Here is a 17,670-nt window from a genome sequence, read left to right as displayed (position 1 = left end):
GTTAGGGCACTTCCTTTAACGTGCAACTCCACTAAAACTTCAAGTTGAAAAAAAAAAAAATTAAATTAAAGCTCATCCCTAATTGTTAAAGTTGATTAAGACTTAAGTTCACTGATTGTTTAGATGCTTTTTTGAGCTATTGTAATGAGACATTTGATCATATTTTATATAACAGTGGCTAATGTGGCTATGAAAAAAATAACTAAGTTGCAGAATAATAGCAGATTTGTCAGTCACTCAATGAGTAAACATTTATTAAGCACTTAGGGTGTGGCAGATCCTGTGAGGATATGAAAAAGGTAATTGGCAATTCCTGCCCTCCAGAAGCTCACAGATAACATGCAAACAAGCTGTAAGGGGAAAGTTAATAGAGGGAAGGCAGTAGAATTAAGTGGGCTGGAGAAAGGCTTCCTACGGATTTTAGCGGAGACTCGGAGGACACATGGGACGTCAGGAGGGGGAGGTGAGGGAGGAAGGCATTCTAGGCAGGCGGCACGGCAAGTGACAATGTCCGGAGTCGGGAGACGGAGTTTCTCGTTAAAGGAACAGTCAGGTGGTCGGTGTCACTGGATTTCAGAGTGGACAGCGAGGGGCGTAAAGTCTCTTAAGTCTGGAAAGATGGAACAGGGCAGGCTCCCAAACCTAGAAAATCACAGGTCCGGACACAACTAGCACACAGTAGGCGCTTCATGGAGGTTCCTTCCATAAAAACCACCGGAGCGCCAAGACTCCCTTCATTCTCAGCATCGGGTGGCTGCGCGGTGGGAGAAACTGGAAAAACCCCAGGCGCGGAGGGGCCGGAGCTCTGGCCCGGGTTCTCTAATCAAAACCATCTCCGACCTGTTCTGGCGAGCTCCGGGCAAAGCCAGCGGCCGGCGGCCGGCTGCGCGCCCTCCCCCACGTCCGAACCGGCCGCGCCCGCGGCCTCCGGGAGCCCTCGGCCGCCTCTCCCATAAATCCTCCGCGAGCGCGGCGGAGCGCGGAGCCTCGGGCCGCCCATCGCTCCCCGGGACCTTGGCCGGCCCTTCCGAGAAGCGGAGAGCTGGGATCAGCCGAGGCCGCTGCCGGCCCTCACGAACCTTCCGCGTTTGTCAAAGGGCAGGACAGGACACTTTAGGGGGGTTTATGACAGTCCTTTGTACAGGGTTCTACAAGCCTAACCGGAACGCTTCCGGCTCACTGAGGGATCGCGGAAGCCTCATTGCCTCAGTTTCCTCGTCTGTAAAATGAGCCCTGGCCAGCCGCGCCAGGATGTTTGCCAAGAACACGGGGTCCCTGGGAGACGAACCCGACTAATTTCAGCAGGGTTCTGCCCAAGTTTTTCTTTAAACTGAAAGCTTCTACCCCCGTGGAAAAGTTTAAAAACCACTGATTTAGTCCAATCTCTTCATTATTACAGATCAGGACCCTGAGGAACAGAAATCTAGGAAGGCAAAAGAACCTCCACTCGTCTAGTTCAATCCCCCCCATTTACGGATGAGGAAACTGAGGTATGAAGTTACAGAAGCGGCATTTGAACCCCGTCTCGCTGGTTCCAAGACTCGATGCATCTCGGGGATGTGGGAGAAGCGCCCCCCTTTCCCCTGCACCCTGCCCTGCCTTAGTGGCTTCCTCACGTGACAGAAACCGTGTCTGTCAGCCCTTTATGGCATTTGCTGAAAAGCTAAAAAAAAAAAAAAAAGGGGGTGGGGGAAGGAATACATCCAGTCAAAATGCCCCGGGACAGGTTTCTTTCCCACCCCCCACCCCCCATTGGCAATACTAATTAAGTTACCTTTTCTCAGGATCCTGCCCCAGAAAGAGTGTCAAATGGCAGAAATCCTAAGAAACCCCAGCTCTCAGAAACAGAACTTTCTCAGGCTTCTATCTAGATTAATTCCTTTTTAATTTTCATTCCCCTTTCCACTTAGGGAAAAAGATCTTACTCCATTGGTTGATCAAGGGGAAAAAAAAAAAAAAGAAATGTACATTATAACTTTGTTGATTATTTAGAGGGAACAGCAAATTGTACATAATGGATTTGCAGTTTTATGCACAGTCCTCTTTGTTATTATACCACATCATGGAAACGCTTGTTTTTTCCATAAATTAAAAGTAAAAAAAATTTTTTTTAAAGGAGGATTTTTCTCTGCAGACTCTGTTTCTGGCCTCAAGGAGCTGGTGCTGTGGATCCTTTTATTTCTGATAAAACAGGCATAGGAAGCTCTGATCCCCACGCAACAAATGGTTTTTATTATTCCTTTTTTTTTTTTTTTAAGTCACCATCCAGGTGCCTTTCTCCCTTGACTCTCCCACTCCACCAAAAGAGAATTTATGTGGGATTTTTTTTCCTCTTAAAATTCAGCATCGTTTCAACACTCACTGAGAGTACAGCCTGTTCCTTAAAGGAACTGTGTCATAGACAGTTTATAAACTAGAATAAGGAACAGACCAGAAAAAGCAGCTCCACCCAAATTTCTAATTGGGATATTTACTGAAGCGAAGTTGGTTTTTTTGGAAGACCAGAACAAATACCTTCCTCCTGCTTCTTTCTGTGGGGGGCCAAGCGGAGATGCCATCCTCAGAGACAAGGCTCCCAGGGCTTGCTGGGGCTGGATGGATGTGAAAGCTAACTAGGAAAGTTGGAACTATAAGTGTGGGCAGAGTGCCGGATTCAAATCCTGCCTTACACATATCTCACCTGTACAACTATATACATCTGCTCTCCCCATTAGAATTCAAGTTCCTCGAGGTCAGGGACTGTGTTTTGTCTTTCTTGATATTTCCAACTGCTTAGCAGAATGTCTAGCATACAGCAGGTACTTAATAAATGCTCACTGTCTCTAATGTTTGATCCTGGGCAATTCTGTAACTTCCCTAGGATGTAGTTTCCTCACCTATAAAATGAAGTGTTGGATTAGATGGTTTATAAGAGTCAAATCCAAGATCTTTTAAGAGGGAAGATGGATGGGTTGAGTTAAAAGCATAGGATGGATGCCTCTGAAAACATTCTGTATTTTGTATATGTTTTTGTATTTATTTTTCTCTCTCCCATTAAATGTTGATACCCTGAGGGTAAACGATGATTGATATTTTGTCTTTAAGCCTCAAAGCCCAGCATATAGTAAGGGTTTAATAAATGTCAGTTGAGCGAGAAGAAGAGAGGAAAGGAGGGAAGATGGAAGGGAAGGAAGGAAAGACAGAGGGAGGGAAAGGGGCAGGAGGAAGTCTATTGAATTTGCTGGAAATGGCAAATTCTCTGCTTCTTCTCTAAGGCAGAGTCCACACTCAGCCTGGCAGGCGGTGCCCTCCCTAAAGATGGTTGTCGAAGCCCAGGGCTGTAAATGGAGAAACCTGTTAGAAATCAGTTCAAGCTGTGACCTTGGGAGGAAGGGGAGGTGATGTCATCTGAGCATGTGTGAAATAAAATCCATGTAAGTGAAATGAACTCCTGTGTGGGATCAGCAACTCCAAAAGTGAAGTTTGGAAACAAAAGGAATCAGACAGCGTCCTCTCTCCAATGCTGGATTAACGAGGACCAAAAAGACATCTATAAAAACTACTCAAGCCACGGGACCTTCTGTGACACTTGTGATTCGGTACAGACTTCATTCCCTTTTTTTTTAAAGGAAAAAAAAAGGGGGGAAAGAGAGGTCTGGTCTGTGTTTTCCTTGTAATTGGCACTTAGCGGTGTTTCCTCACTCTCCAGAAAGCTTATATCATTCACAAATGACGAGAAGAAACCAACACTCTATAAATGGTGTTCGCTTAGCTCATGTTCTGAGTTTTTATATTCTGACAGGGAAGAGAGGAGTATAGAATTTTACGCTACAACGTTCAACAGGCTAAAGAAGGTTTTCTTTAAATCAATCCTCAGATTATTAAAAATACAGATCTTTTGAGACATTTGCTTTAAAAAATTCTCAACAAATGAATCTGATTCATTAACACTGAAAGTTTTATAAGCAGTGTGCATGTATGTATATGCATATGTGCAAGCATAGGGAAGGGGAGAGATGCTAGCATGTAAAAATATATCTAAATATAACATACATATATGTGATACAACATAAAAATACAACAACAAAAATGTTAAAATGATCCAAATGTTTGGCAAGTAAATTATGTTTCACAAAAGCTGAAAGAAAATAAAACATCAATGAATGAATGTTTAATAAGTACAAATGAGAGTTTTTGATTAATTGATATATATCTTTATTATGCACAGAGATAAAAAGAATATAACACCATGATTATCAAAACTATACAACTTAGCAAGTTCACAAGTCTGCCAACACACTGAACGCAGAAAAGAATGCAAAATTACAAAATGGCAGGGGGTGTTCAAACTGGCCACAGGGATTAAAGGGGTTTTGTTTTTGTTCCCCTAGATAATAAAAATCGGAAATGAATTCAGGCTCATTCAAAAGAAACTAAGGCAGGGAGGGAGAGGGAGAGGGAGAGAAAGAGACACAGACACACACAGAGACTGAGGCAGAAAGAGAGAAAGAGAAGAGGAAAAAATGGGGGGGGGAAGAGAGAGGGAAGAAAAAGAAAAAGGAGGGGAGGGGAGAAAGAGAAAAGGGAAGGAAGGAAAGAAAGAAGAAAAAAGAGTGAAAGAAGAAAGGAAAGAAGGTAGAAAAAGAAAGGAGGGAGAGAGGGAAGAAGAAAAGGGAGAGGGAGGGAAGAAAGAGGAAGGAAGGGAGGGAAAAAGAGAGGAAGGAAGGAAGGAGAGAAGAAAGACGAGGAGAGGGAGGGAAGAGAAGGGAAGGGTGGAAGAGAGAGAGGGAAAGAGAAATGAGAGCGAGATGGAGATGCATTGTATGTGGAAACTGACCAACATTTTCTCAAAATATCTGTTAATTTCATGAACAACCCCCACGAAGGACAAACCAACAAAAACACACAAACATTTAAACACGGGCTGGCGAGCGCAGCCCCTCACCCACACACACCCATCCACCCACACCCACACGCGACACCCAACAAAAAGTGCTCTTTTGGCACACCCAGCAGTACAAGTCTTTCAAACCCTGAGGTAGATTCATTACAGAAAAGACTGGTACAAAACACATCACAGAAAACAATCAGGGCACAGAGATTACAATCATGGTAAGAGACAAGCAGACGACCACCTCCCCACAGTAAATGCTTCCCAAGCAGGCTTCTTGCAGAATGGAGAGTAACACCTGCCCAGCACCACGTTGATGAAGGCGCTGTCATCGATTACTCAGACAAGAATCCAACAGGCTAATCAACTGACCTCAGGATCTTAGTATTGGAACCAAGCGAGCTTTCCTAGTTTTTTTGTTTTGTTTTGTTTAAAGTATAACACATTGTGGGTAGAAACGTTCAGCTGATAGAGAACACAGAAGAGCTTTATGAGAAACTTGCAGTAAATATTACCAAATGAGGACTTGTGCTTGGATTGTATCAGAACAGTGACTTAAGAAGCCATTAGAAATAGTGCTTTAAGAGTCGTGTACATTCTTGGACTAAGGCTGTGGTCGGCTGCAGGGTGGGAAAGGGGCTTAGGAAACACGGTCTCTGAAACTTGTTTTGTAAAAATATCCCATTAGTAATATTTGATAGCATTCATCACCCCAATAACCTGCTACACTAATGGTCCATTAGTCCAGATTTCTCAAAACTGAATAATCCCACAGATAGGTGGGTGGGGCCAAGTGGATATATTCAAACAGATCTAAAAGAGAAGTTTAAAAATTTCAAAAACATCTTTCAATTTTCTTTCTTTTTAAAAAAACAAATAGCAACTTTTGGTTTGTCAGTCTGTAAATATAAATTTGTAAAATTAGTTTAAAATTAGAGTAAATTCTTGATAAAAAATCATTGGTAATGCAGCATATTTCTTCCAAAAATATACATTTAAATATCTTACAAAAGGTTTTTTAACCCTGTCCATCTAAAAAATGGATTTTCTAAAAGTTCCCATGAGAACAGCTATTTTTTTTAATGACAGAAAGGGTTAAAAAAGAAGCAAGGGGGAAAAAAAAAGGTTGACCAAAAGAATTCACAGTAATTGAAATTTGACATTTCATACTGAGTAACTTAAATTTACCAAAAACATTTAAATATATCTTTATACACAAATTTTATGTAGTAAAATATAGTTATAAGTGACTTAAAGACTCATCTTCCTTGAAGACATCTTTTAAGATTTTTTTTTTATACATAGACTATACTAAAACAATACATTCAGCTGAAGGTTAGGCAAAAGCGCATTATTCCCAAACACAGGTAGCATATTTTTTAGATTCCCTACTCTGATGCCTATTGTGTTTAACAATCAAAAGTGGGGGGGGGGAGAAGCCCCAGAAGCAAAAATGTCCCTGCTAGTCCACACTTTTCTAAGTCTGGAAACTGTTTTTTTTTTTTTTTTCCCATTGATCCACATCTCAATAAATAGCCAAACTAATCATTTCAATAAAAAGATTGATTTGGGCTAAATTGATCTGACAGCCCCTGAATAGACTGAATGAACTTTTCCAGACTGCCTAAACTCATTTAACTTTGACCAAATGGCTGCCATATGAGCTTTGATGGCTACTTAGAATTTGATGTTCGATCTCTGCTGGTGGAGAATCAGAAACAAGGCACATTGTCTTCAAGTAAATGAGATTGGCTGGTGAGTCTGGGAGGGTGGGGTGTGGTTGGTCCTGCTTAGGGAATTCTAAATAACTTTGGGAATTCTAGAAAGTGACTGAATAAAGAACTGCTGGTGAAGCTATCACCATCAGTGAATTATTTAGCATGAGAAATTTCCTCTGGAGGATTTTTTTCCATCCATTAAACACAGAGGTATCAGCTTAGGATATTTCGTTTGCATTATATAGTTTCATGTCATGAAAAGTGACCTCTAAGCTGTTCTAAGTTTGGGATGTATTTAGAGCAAGGGTGCCAGATAAAAACTCTTCCATGTTTGACTCAACTTTTGTCAGTCAATTATATCATTCAGGCAACAAACCAGTAGTTTAGCAGAAACAACCATAATTTTCATCTTTAAATTAAAGTTTCTGGTTTTGTTCTTGCTTTTTTTTTACTTTATATTTTTAATATATAAATTGGGCCTATAGTTTTGACCTATTTTGCAAGGGTAGAGCTTGCCACCCCAAACACACACACAGGTAAGGTCCAGGTGGGAAGTCCTACAGCATTTTCAGAGTACCACTGCACTCATTACTTCCCGGCCTAGAAACCACTCATGCTAAGTTAGTGACCCTCTCCGTGCATCTCCATGCATGCTTATGTGTTATCCCGGGACAGGCTCTACGGGGCCCAGTGCCACGTTCCGGGCTGAGCTCAGTACCAGCCTGACTGGAGCGCAAAGGCAGAGGGACGGCCGATCAGCGGCTGCAGGCCTTGGTCACCGGGCGCGGCCGGCGGCTGCTGTCGGCGCCCGTGCTTACGTCACCAGGAGTAGCTCCAACCCACAGCAATGGAAGGGCGCGTTGCCTTGTGGGTAGAGAGGCGGCTCCAGGGCAGGAACCATCGCCCCAACACACCCAGGAGGCTTCGGGCCAGGTAAGAGTGCTGTGGCAAAGGTACGGCAGCGGCCCAGGGTCAAGGCGCCGCTCCTTCAATCCGAACTAATAATGTCTAGCTTCTCCTTTGGGTGACATCAACCGCCCTTCTTACCTCCTTTCCCATATTTCTATCCCGTACCAACTCCTTGCACCAAGGTATAAGCTGGAAATCCCAAGGAAGGGGATTATTTTTTTAACAGACAAAGCAAGGTTATGTGTTTCCCACTAAGAAGCCTCCAACCAGGTGACCGAGTGGAGGGACAAAGAGTTTGGGTTTTTTACGCGCATCCTGACACGTCAGGGAAAGATCCAAAAAACCATTATGACCGAGGGGGGGTGGGGGGGAGTACAAATATACCTGGCGATTTTTAACGCTAAAATCCCTTGTCGCTTTCCAAAGGGAACCGAGTTAACCCTCCCCCGTTGGAGGCCAAGCCCCAGTGATGGACGGTCCCCGGCCCCCGCCCCCGGCCCCCGGGAGGCTCTCCTGCCCGCCGCGGGGTTAGGTGGTGCTGCTGGAGCAGGGGGTGCTCTGGGTGCTGCCAATGCTGTGGGCGGCGCTGCTGTTCTCCGAGGCAGGGGGGGTGGTGGGCACTTGCTGTCTTCCCGCCGTCTCTCCTGTTCACCAATGAGAAAAGAGAAAAGGACTTACGTCAGAACGCTGAGAAATGACGTCACCCTCCTCCGCCATTTTGCTTGCTTCGCTTCCCTCCCATCACAAGCGAGGCAGGAGGAGGCCGGGAAGAAGCAGCGCCCTCCGGCGGTTGATTTAAGAATTGTGTCGGATTCGAAGGAGGGCAAAGACAAGCTGGCAGGGTGGGGCGGCAGCGCGGGGGGGAGCCTCGAAGGGACCCCCACGGGGAGACTGCTCTAGGGCCGAGTGGGAACCAACCTCCCGAGCTCGGAGAGCCCCATCCGCTAAGTGGGGGCCCCAGGGGGTCAATCATCTGTCCGCCCGGTGGGGGATCGCCCGCCCTGGAGGAAAGGCCTGATTCTTGCAGTGGCCGCAGTAAGGCAGGCCCAACCCCGGGAGCACAGCGGCTGAGGTTCCAGCGGGAAGCACTAACAGGAGACGGTGGCGGTTCTCGGGCAAGAAAGTGGGGTTCCGAACCGACACCCGGGAGGCCCGCCGGGCCCCATAGTAACCCTGAATGCGCGCGTCAGTTACCCGGGCGCCTCTTTAGCCAACTCCTCTGGTCTGTAGGAGGGATTCTTCAAGAATAACGGTATCAGGAAGCAGTCCAGGGGGTTCGTGGGTAAGAATGATGTGCGAGTCTGTGTGCACGTTGAGTCCGTGTATATGTGCGTGTGTGTGTGTCTGTGGGTTTGTGTAGCTAGGTAGGGGGTGTATACGCATGTGCAGAAAGGACTCTTGGGACTATCAAGCTCAAGTTCATCGGGAACTGAACTTTTGATAAAAAGAATTTTGATAATGGGATTTCAATGTATCTCCTTTGTATTAAATACAAAAACAATCTGTACTTTATGAACTTAAAAATTTTCTTCACAAAAAAATTTGAGAAACTTCATCAGACAACCCGAGTCCAGGCGTGTCTTTTCATTTTACAGACAGGGAAACTGAGGCCCAGAGGGGTGACCACACGTGCCCTAGTTGCCATATGAAGTAAATGACGGTCGGGATTTGGATCCTGGCCCTGTTCGCTCCCCTGGCACACAGAGCTCTTGCTAATATGCCAGGCTGTCTCCCCCACACATTCTCTCCATTCTAAGGGCAGGGCTAAGCTGAGCTCCCTTGCACATGGTGCCTGTGGCCCGGTGTGTTCCCCAGAGGCCGAGGTCAAAATTCTGTTGTTTCTTCAAGGCAAGTACCCCGGTTACTTCTGCGCCCCCCACCCCCCCTAGCAACTGCGCCAGTGTTCATTACACACTTCACTGCATTTTCACTAAACTCGATTCCCTCGCCAAGTGTGTGAGGCATGAGCAGGGAACGCCGGGGCTGCACACATGGTTTGCATTCCTCCCAGAATAAAGTCCTTGCTCCAAGTGGCCCCAGCCTTCAGGACGCTGTCCCCAGGCCTTCAGGCCCCAATTGGCCCCAGCATCCCCAGGCCTCTGGGCCCCGATTGTCTCCAGCATCCCCAGGCCTTCGGGCCCCAATTGTCTCCAGCATCCCAGGCCTCTGGGCCCCGACCGGCCCGAGCATCCCCAGGCCTCTGGGCCCCAACCGGCCCGAGCATCCCCAGGGCTTTGGGCCCCGACCGGCCCGAGCGGGCTCCGACCAGCTCGAGCATCCCCAGGCCTCTGGGCCCCGACTGGCCCAAGCATCCCCAGGCCTTTGGGCCCCGACCGGCCCGAGCATCCCCAGGCCTCTGGGCCCCGACCGGCCCGAGCATCCCCAGGGCTTTGGGCCCCGACCGGCCCGAGCGGGCTCCGACCAGCTCGAGCATCCCCAGGCCTCTGGGCCCCGACTGGCCCAAGCATCCCCAGGCCTTTGGGCCCCGACCAGCCCGAGCATCCCCAGGGCTCTGGGCCCCGACCGGTCCGAGAATCCCCAGGCCTCTGGGCCCCGACCGGCCCAAGCATCCCCAGGGCTTTGGGCCCCAACCGGCCCGAGCATCCCCAGGCCTCTGGGCCCCAACCGGCCCGAGCATCCCCAGGGCTCTGGGCCCCGACCGGCCGAGCATCCCCAGGGCTCTGGGCCCCGACCGGCCCGAGCATCCCCAGGCCTCTGGGCCCCGACCGGCCCGAGCATCCCCAGGCCTCTGGGCCCCGACCGGCCCGAGCATCCCCAGGCCTCTGGGCCCCGACCGGCCCGAGCATCCCCAGGGCTCTGGGCCCCGACCGGCCTGAGCATCCCCAGGGCTCTGGGCCCCTGGGTAGATGCATTCTGAGACAGACCTCCCAATTTCTTTGCAAAGTCAGGGCCTTCCGAAATACCTTAACCCCTTTGGAAAGCTCCAGGCAGGTCAGATCTATTGACCAATGAGAAGGAGGCTCATTCTCCAAGTCAGAGATAGGCTGAAGCCTTCCCCCCCCCCCCCTCCCCAGCTCAAGGTTCTTCCCGGAGGAAGCTGCAGCATCCTCAATAGCAGGCCTCCAGCTCCTTCCAACCCCTTTCCAGGGCCCCTCAAGGCTTCTGCCAGAAACTCCCAGCAGCCAGATGCAGACCTGGCCCCTGTGGCTTCCCCACTGCTGGGTCTAATTACAGCTCTGGTGTCACCACCCGAAAAGCCGCCCACGATTCCAGCATTAACCCAGCCTGGCCCTGACTCTGTTTACCCAGAGTGCCTCTTCTCTGGGGAGCTGAGAGCAGGTGGCAAGCAGAGCTAGCACAGGGACCTTCAAGGAAGGGGAGGCATGAGATCCGTATACTTTCTCCTTTCTGGGAAACCGTCAGCCTAAAGTCCTGGGGAAGCTGCAACCTTGGAGCTCTGAGCTACGGAGGACCAAAGTCCACCAGGTGTCCAGACTAGGTCCATCGTTAACATGAGGGGCACCTGGGAGCAGAGGGACCAGGAAGGAAAAAAGGAAGGAAAGAGAGAAGGGAGAAAGGAAAGAAGGAAGGAAAGGAAGGAAAAGAAAAGAAGGGAAGAAGGAAGGAAGGAGAAAGGGAGAGAGGCAGGAAGAAAAGAAGGAAAGAGAAGGAGGGAGGGAAAGAAGGAAAGGAAGGAAGGAAGGAAAGAGGAGGGAAGGAAGGAAGGAAAGAGGAGGGAAAGAAGGAAGGAGAAAGGGAGGGAGGGAGGGAAGGAAGGAGGAAGGAAAAAAAAGCAAGTATGGAAGAGGGAAGGGAGGGAAGGAAGGAAAGAGGAGGGAAAGAAGGAAAGGAAGGAAAAGAAAGAAAATTAGAAAGAAAAAGAGGAAGGAAGAAAATACAAAAAAGGAAGAAAAAGAAAAAAAAAAAAGGGAGAGAAGGAAGAAAGAGCAGGAAGAAAAGAAAGAAATCTGCTCCTGAGCTGGGTAGGGACAGGGGACGGGCAGAGCAACTAGGGATAGGAGATTTCTCCCAGTCCTTGACTTCTGGATAATTCCATTTCTGGTGGCTAAAGGGGCAAAAATGGTCAGAGAGAGATGAGTCTAGAGTCAGAAAGGCCCGTGTTCAAATTTTCTCAGACACTAATTAACTATGTGATGTTGGCATGACACTCGTCTTCCTCATGTGTAAAATGGGGGCTGTTTTCCCCCCTCATCTTGCAGATCAAATGAGAGAACATTTGCAAAGGGCTTAACACAGTGCCTGGTGTAGTAGGTGCTTATTAAATACTTATTCCCTTCCCTTAAACATTTATTAATCACTTAGTATGTGCCAAGAACTGGCAAACAAAGAAGAAAAAGGAAGCACTTCCTGCTCCCAAGAAGCTCATATACAAGTGGGGGAAATAACATATATAGCAAAAAGTCAATTAAAAATATGTTTGGGGATTCACTTGTGATTCCCATCAGCATAAAGGAATTCATTGAGGAAACTCCTTTTACCCACAGAGTGGCCCCTGCTCTGCTACTAAGCCCCTTAAGGGATTGCTGGTGGGCACTGATGCAACATTTTACAAAACACATTACAATTAAAACCGAAGTAATTGAGGAAGGGGGATTGAGGCAAGGTGCTAGGATAGACCTGACATTGGAGGCGGTCCTCCATGAAAGAAACTAATGAGATGAGATGAAGGAGAATCCTGGGAGGAAAATGTTCGATTTCTAGAAAGAATCCGAATTCCATCATCAGGACTTATCAGGACCCAGAGGAAAGGGCTTGGATGACCTTCCTTCCTAAATAGGATGAAAGCCCCCTGAGGGGAGGGAATGGTGTCCATCTCTATCTCCAGCACTTTCCATAATACAGGGCACCTTCCATAAAGTAAGCTCTTAATAAATTAACCAAATGGAATCTTCTTGAAGGTCCTTTGAAACCATATTAACAAATTGATTTTGTATTTTCACTTCTTACAGATAAAGGAGCTGACTTGGCCCAAATCTGGATGGCCAAATGGCCAAACTGGAATCCGAATCCAGACCCTCCTTTTCCAAATCAGTATTCCTCACACATCTGAGCCAGCCTTGGGCCAAGGTCTGCTGCTTTTATATTATGTCAAGGGGCACTGTCACACAGTGGACAGAAGCCAGCTTTAGAATCAGCAAAGCAGGGTTGAAATCCTGCCTCAGATAAATATTGACTGTCTAATTGGGCATGTCATTTCACCTCTTGGTCTCCCCAAATAACTTTTTTATTTTTTTTTTGGCGAGGCAACTGGGGTTAAGTGACTTGCCCAGTTGTACAGCTATTAAGTGTTAAATGTCTGAGGCCATATTTGAACTCAGATCCTCCTGATTTTAGGGCTGTATCCACTGCACCATCTAGCTGCTTCCTCTTCCCCCAAATAACCCTTTATAAAGTATGAAACCACAAGTCCAACTTTTAATAAATTATTATGTTAGAATCCTTCCAGACTTTTACATTTTCTCTAGGCACTAAGCTCCTGCTGTGGGGCCATTTTCATTGGCTGTCTTCCCCCACCTTCTGCCTTCTGAAGTCTTTCAAGCCTCAGCTAAAATCCCCCCTCTACATAAAACCTTCCCCAGTCCCATTAAAGCTGGTGCCTTCCCGGGAGACTATGTCCAACTGATCTTGTATGTATAAAATTGTTTGCAAGTAGTTCCCAAGCCCCATCCCTATTAGAACGTGAAGTCCTAAAGAGTAGGAATGGTTTTATGTTCCCTGTACTTAGGCACAGGGCTTGGTATACAGTACGGGCTCAATAATGTCTGACTGACTGACTTAGTACCAACTACAAACACTCTCTGGGTTCTATCTCTGTTTCTCTCTCTTCCCACCAGACTTCATCACTGTGATTCCAGCTACAGAAGCAGACCCAAACTCCATTTGGATCCTTTTTTGACTCATTTTGATAAAGGGTATAGCAGTTCATTCAAGCCCCACCCCCTCGGAGCTGTTTTCTCGGCCCGAGTTTAGCCTGAGCAAGATGGCCAAGCTTCAGCACTGACAGTAAATAACATTTTCCCCTTGTGAAAGGGACATGTGCTTGCTTATTCACACTTCGGAAAAGGGCCAGCTCGACTCCCTGCCCAGGAAGTCTGAATATTTGCTTTCCAATCTCTATTTGCCAAGTACAATTTGTTGCTATGTCAGTTTATTTTAATCAGTTCCCATTAAAAAGTTCTTTCAACTTCCAGAATTTTGGAAAGTCTTGACCTGTTTGTGCAAATAACTTTTGCTCCATACAAGGATATTTACTCCCACTGCCCACTCTTAAGAAAAGGAGGGTGGGGGTGGGAAATCTCACTCACAGGATGAGGTTGCAGGTGTTTACTAGTCTCAGATGCTCTATTTTAGTTTCTGTAATTGAGTTGTACCTAATAGTCTACTTAAAAATTGGGGAAAAAAAAAAAAAAAAAGAACAACTTCTTTCTCTTAGTACCTGCTTGGAAATGTTGCCATTTTCTCTTTCATATGTCCCGACACACTGAGCTGTTTTCACATTAAAACCCTTATGGAATTTATGACTATCTCTAATATGTAAAGTTTACTTTTCAAAAAAGCTAAAATGAGTGTCCTTGGAGTAAAGTTCCCTTCCCTCTAACGTTAACACATATCCGATGATTTCCAGAAAGGGATCAGGGAAAATCAGAGATCTCTGCTTGCTTCTGGTTACGTATGATTCATTACTGGGTTGAGTCCCTCCCACCCAAATTGGTTGCTGACATGGGACAGAAAAAGGCCGTTTATGCCCATCCGATCTTGTGCAGGTAGACTCCAAGAAAATCAGATGTTAGGAGATGGAAGAAAAAAGAGTCCTCTTCTAACTTGGAATTCTAGGCGAATTCTAGTGGAACTCTTCCCTGTGGAGCATGGAACAGATAGGCTTGAAGGAGAGGCTCTTGGCTCTCCCAGAGGCTCTTTTTGTGCACTCTTTTTCATGGGGACTTCAGATAGCCCTGCAAAGCCTGCCATTTCAGGGGAAGTGTCCAAAGGACAACGCCAGGGCTGACCCTAGGAGTGAGCAGAAGTGGCAACAGACCTGGGATGGAGAAGCTGAGTTCAAATCCAGCCTCATTCACTTACTAACTCTTACTAACCTCTGACACTGTGCTGCTCCCTTCAGATCTCAGGTGCTCCTTCCCTATCTCCCCATCCCTCTATTTCCCCTCCCCCCATTACTTAGTACTTATTTTATAAGCAGTCTGTTTGTTTATTTGTGTATATGTTGTTTCTCCCTCCAAAGAATGTAAGCTGCCTAAGGGCAGGGACCTCTTTGGATCCTCAGGGCCTCGTATGCAGTAGGCACTTATTCAATGCTTCTATTCTCACTGTAAAGAGTTGTTTTCACACTGCCCCTGCACGCCCCATTAAAACGTGAGCTCTGAGGGAAGGGCCCGGTTTTTGCCTAATATACCGTAGGCACAAAAAGTGCTTGTTACTTTGATTTGTTTGTTGACTGATCATGGTAAGGTAACAGAAGGTACCTTAGGGATCACTTAGTCATTTTGCTGATGAAGACACTGAGGCCCAAAGAGATGTGATTTTCCCAAAGTCCTAAGAGTTGTTTAATTGCAAAACTTGAAAGAAGAATACGAATTTTGATTTGGGATTGGGAGAAGTAAAGAGAAGAAAAAGAGGGGAGTGATGGTGAAGAAGGGGTATTTGGGGGGCAAGCAGGCCTGCCTAGATCCAGTAAGAGAGAGCTAGAAGGGAGATAGGAGAAGCCCCCTTCATAATTTATTTGGACTGATCCTAGAGTCCCCATCTTCGTATCTTCTCCCAGCTGGAATCAATAAGAAATCTGAGATCCATCCTCCACACCTGAATCTTTCTTCCTCCTAATCCCTATCCTGCTTAGTGCTCATCCCATGAGGAGACACGCACCTTCCAGCCCTCAGCAGCTCTGGTTAGGAAACCAAGGGGGGAAAATAAAGATGTAAGGATGTTATGGACAACTGGAAGAGGCCCCCAGACTTGGGGAGGGAGATTTCTTAAAGGGATGAACAACCTTTTGATTTTTTGGACTAAAGAAAACTTCCACCAGTACGGTATAGGAAGGTTATTCCAAAGGGGATACTGCCCAGCTGCTTCTCTACCTCCCTTGAGGGCAGAAGAAGAGGAAATGGTTTTAAATCGCAGCAGCAGTGATTTAGGTAAGACATAAAAGAACCTGCTTAGTTACAAGAGAGAATTTCTGGAATCTTTCCCTAGAGGAACTTAAGGATAGGATTGATAACCATCTGTTCAGAGGTAACTGTAGAGGGGAGAAGGATGAAAGAGATCTCCATCTCTCGTTCTAGGAGCCTGCCCTCTTTTCAGAAAGTAGTTCTATTAAATTAATGTCTCCTACTTCACGGACCCTCCTGGTTAAGACTGTCTCATATTTCTTGCTCTTAAGAAGAATAAATTAAAATTGTAAGTTGGAAAAATTTTCAACATTTGTTTCTCTTAGAGCATCAATCGATCAATAAGTTTTTATTAAGTGTTTACTGTATGCTGCTGCTGGGTGGCACAGGGGATAGAATGTCAGCCTTGGAATCAGAAGGAGTTATCTTCCCATGAGTTCAAATTTCACCTCAGGCACTCACTAGCTGTATGATCCTGGACAAGTCACTTAATCCTGCCTACCTCAGTTTGCTCACCTATAAAATGGGCTGGAGAAGGAAATGGCAAACCAATCTAGTATCTTTGCCAAGAAAACCCCAAATGGCTCCATGAAGTCATGCAGTGACTGACAACAACAAACAACAAATTTTGTGTGTCAGGCCATGGGATAGATACAGGCCCTGTTCTCAAGAAGCTTATAATCTAGCTGTGGGGCAAAAACTCTCTCGACCAAAAAATATCACCCTCTCTTCATTTTTTAAGTAAAAAGTAAAGCCTGTTGGAGGCACAGGGGATTGAGGGTCTCACTAGGGGACTGGAAGTCCCAAGTTTATATTCTGCTAATTAATATTTCTGACCCTCAGTTTCTTCCCTGGCAAAAATAAGTAAATGAATGAATGAATAAGGGTAATAATATTTGTACCATCTATTTTACAGGATTGCTAATATCTGTAAATAATACTTGCAGTATCTACTTCACAGGATTTCTCACAATTGCAAATAATACTTGCACTATTTATCTCACAGGATTGCGAATATCTGCAATTAATACTTGGAACTATCTACCTTTCACAATTGCTAACAACTGCAAGTAAAACTTGCAGTATCTACCTCACATAACTGCTAATTGTAATATTTGCATTATTTACCTCACAAAATTGCTAACGACTGCAAGTAATACTTGTACTATCCACCTTACAGGATTGTTAATATCTACAAGTAATAGTTGCATTATCCACTTTATGGAATTTTTAATATCTGCAGATAATCTTTGCACTATCTACCTTAGAGGATTGTTAATATTTACAACAGGCTTTGAAAACTGCAGTGACAAGTATGCATTTCATTATCCTTATAGATTATGGGGGAAATGATGATTTTACAGAATTAGAAAGGCAGGCTTTGGTTCAAAATTGGCTGTTCTTTGGAGCAGTTACTTGGAGAGGAGCCTTTCCCACTTATATTCACACTTTGTGTGTGTGTGTGTGTGTGTGTGTGTGTGTGTGTGTGTATTTTTTTACTAAGAAATTCTTTTTTTCTTTATTAAAAATGTTTACATGTTTAAATCACAGATAAAACATGTAATTTACATGTTAAAATAATTTTTAAGGTTTTTTTTTTTTTAATTTGAGCTGCAAGTTCTCTTTCCCCCCGAGACAGGTTATACATGTGCAATCATGAAAAAACATTTATATATTTAAAAAAGAGATTATTAATCTGAATTCCGTGGCATTTAAAAAACATTTGAATAACTCTATTTCAGTATAACTCAGTTTCCTTCATAATGCTATAAATCTTATTTTATTCACTTAAAAACTTTGTTCTGAAAAAAAGTCCATGGGACTCCACTGGACTGCCAAAGGGATTCATGATTTTAAAAAAGGTTATGAATCCCTGCTTTAACTGGCTATCTGGGTCCTTTAATTGGGTTGGCTAAAAAGTCTCCCCAAAGGCAGCAAAAGGGCTCAAATATGCAGGCACCTGCTCTAGCCGCATCTCTAAAGCCAAAGAATGCCTTGATTTCCTGTTTCTGGGATCAGTGAAAGGCAGAGGGGAATCTGGAGGCCATGGTCCCATCCCCACAGTTGT

The 17,670-nt window shown here is 45.6% G+C and overlaps 1 protein-coding gene across 1 annotated transcript in view; it reads right to left on the bottom strand.

Moving 5' to 3' along the window:
* Positions 1–4,170: 4,170 nt before the first annotated feature.
* The window catches only part of TGFBR3 (transforming growth factor beta receptor 3), a 219,106-nt gene continuing 205,606 nt past the window's right edge, over positions 4,171–17,670 (bottom strand). Inside the window, exon 17 of the mRNA XM_052000008.1 lies at positions 4,171–8,141. Coding sequence (XP_051855968.1) covers positions 8,026–8,141 — 116 coding nt within the window. The 3' untranslated portion in view covers positions 4,171–8,025. The remainder of the gene's footprint in view (positions 8,142–17,670) is intronic.

Source organism: Antechinus flavipes, chromosome 4 (genome assembly GCF_016432865.1).
Source record: "Antechinus flavipes isolate AdamAnt ecotype Samford, QLD, Australia chromosome 4, AdamAnt_v2, whole genome shotgun sequence".
NCBI lineage: Eukaryota > Metazoa > Chordata > Mammalia > Dasyuromorphia > Dasyuridae > Antechinus > Antechinus flavipes.
Note: the sequence above shows the minus strand (reverse complement) of the source record. Positions and strands in the feature narration are given on the sequence as shown.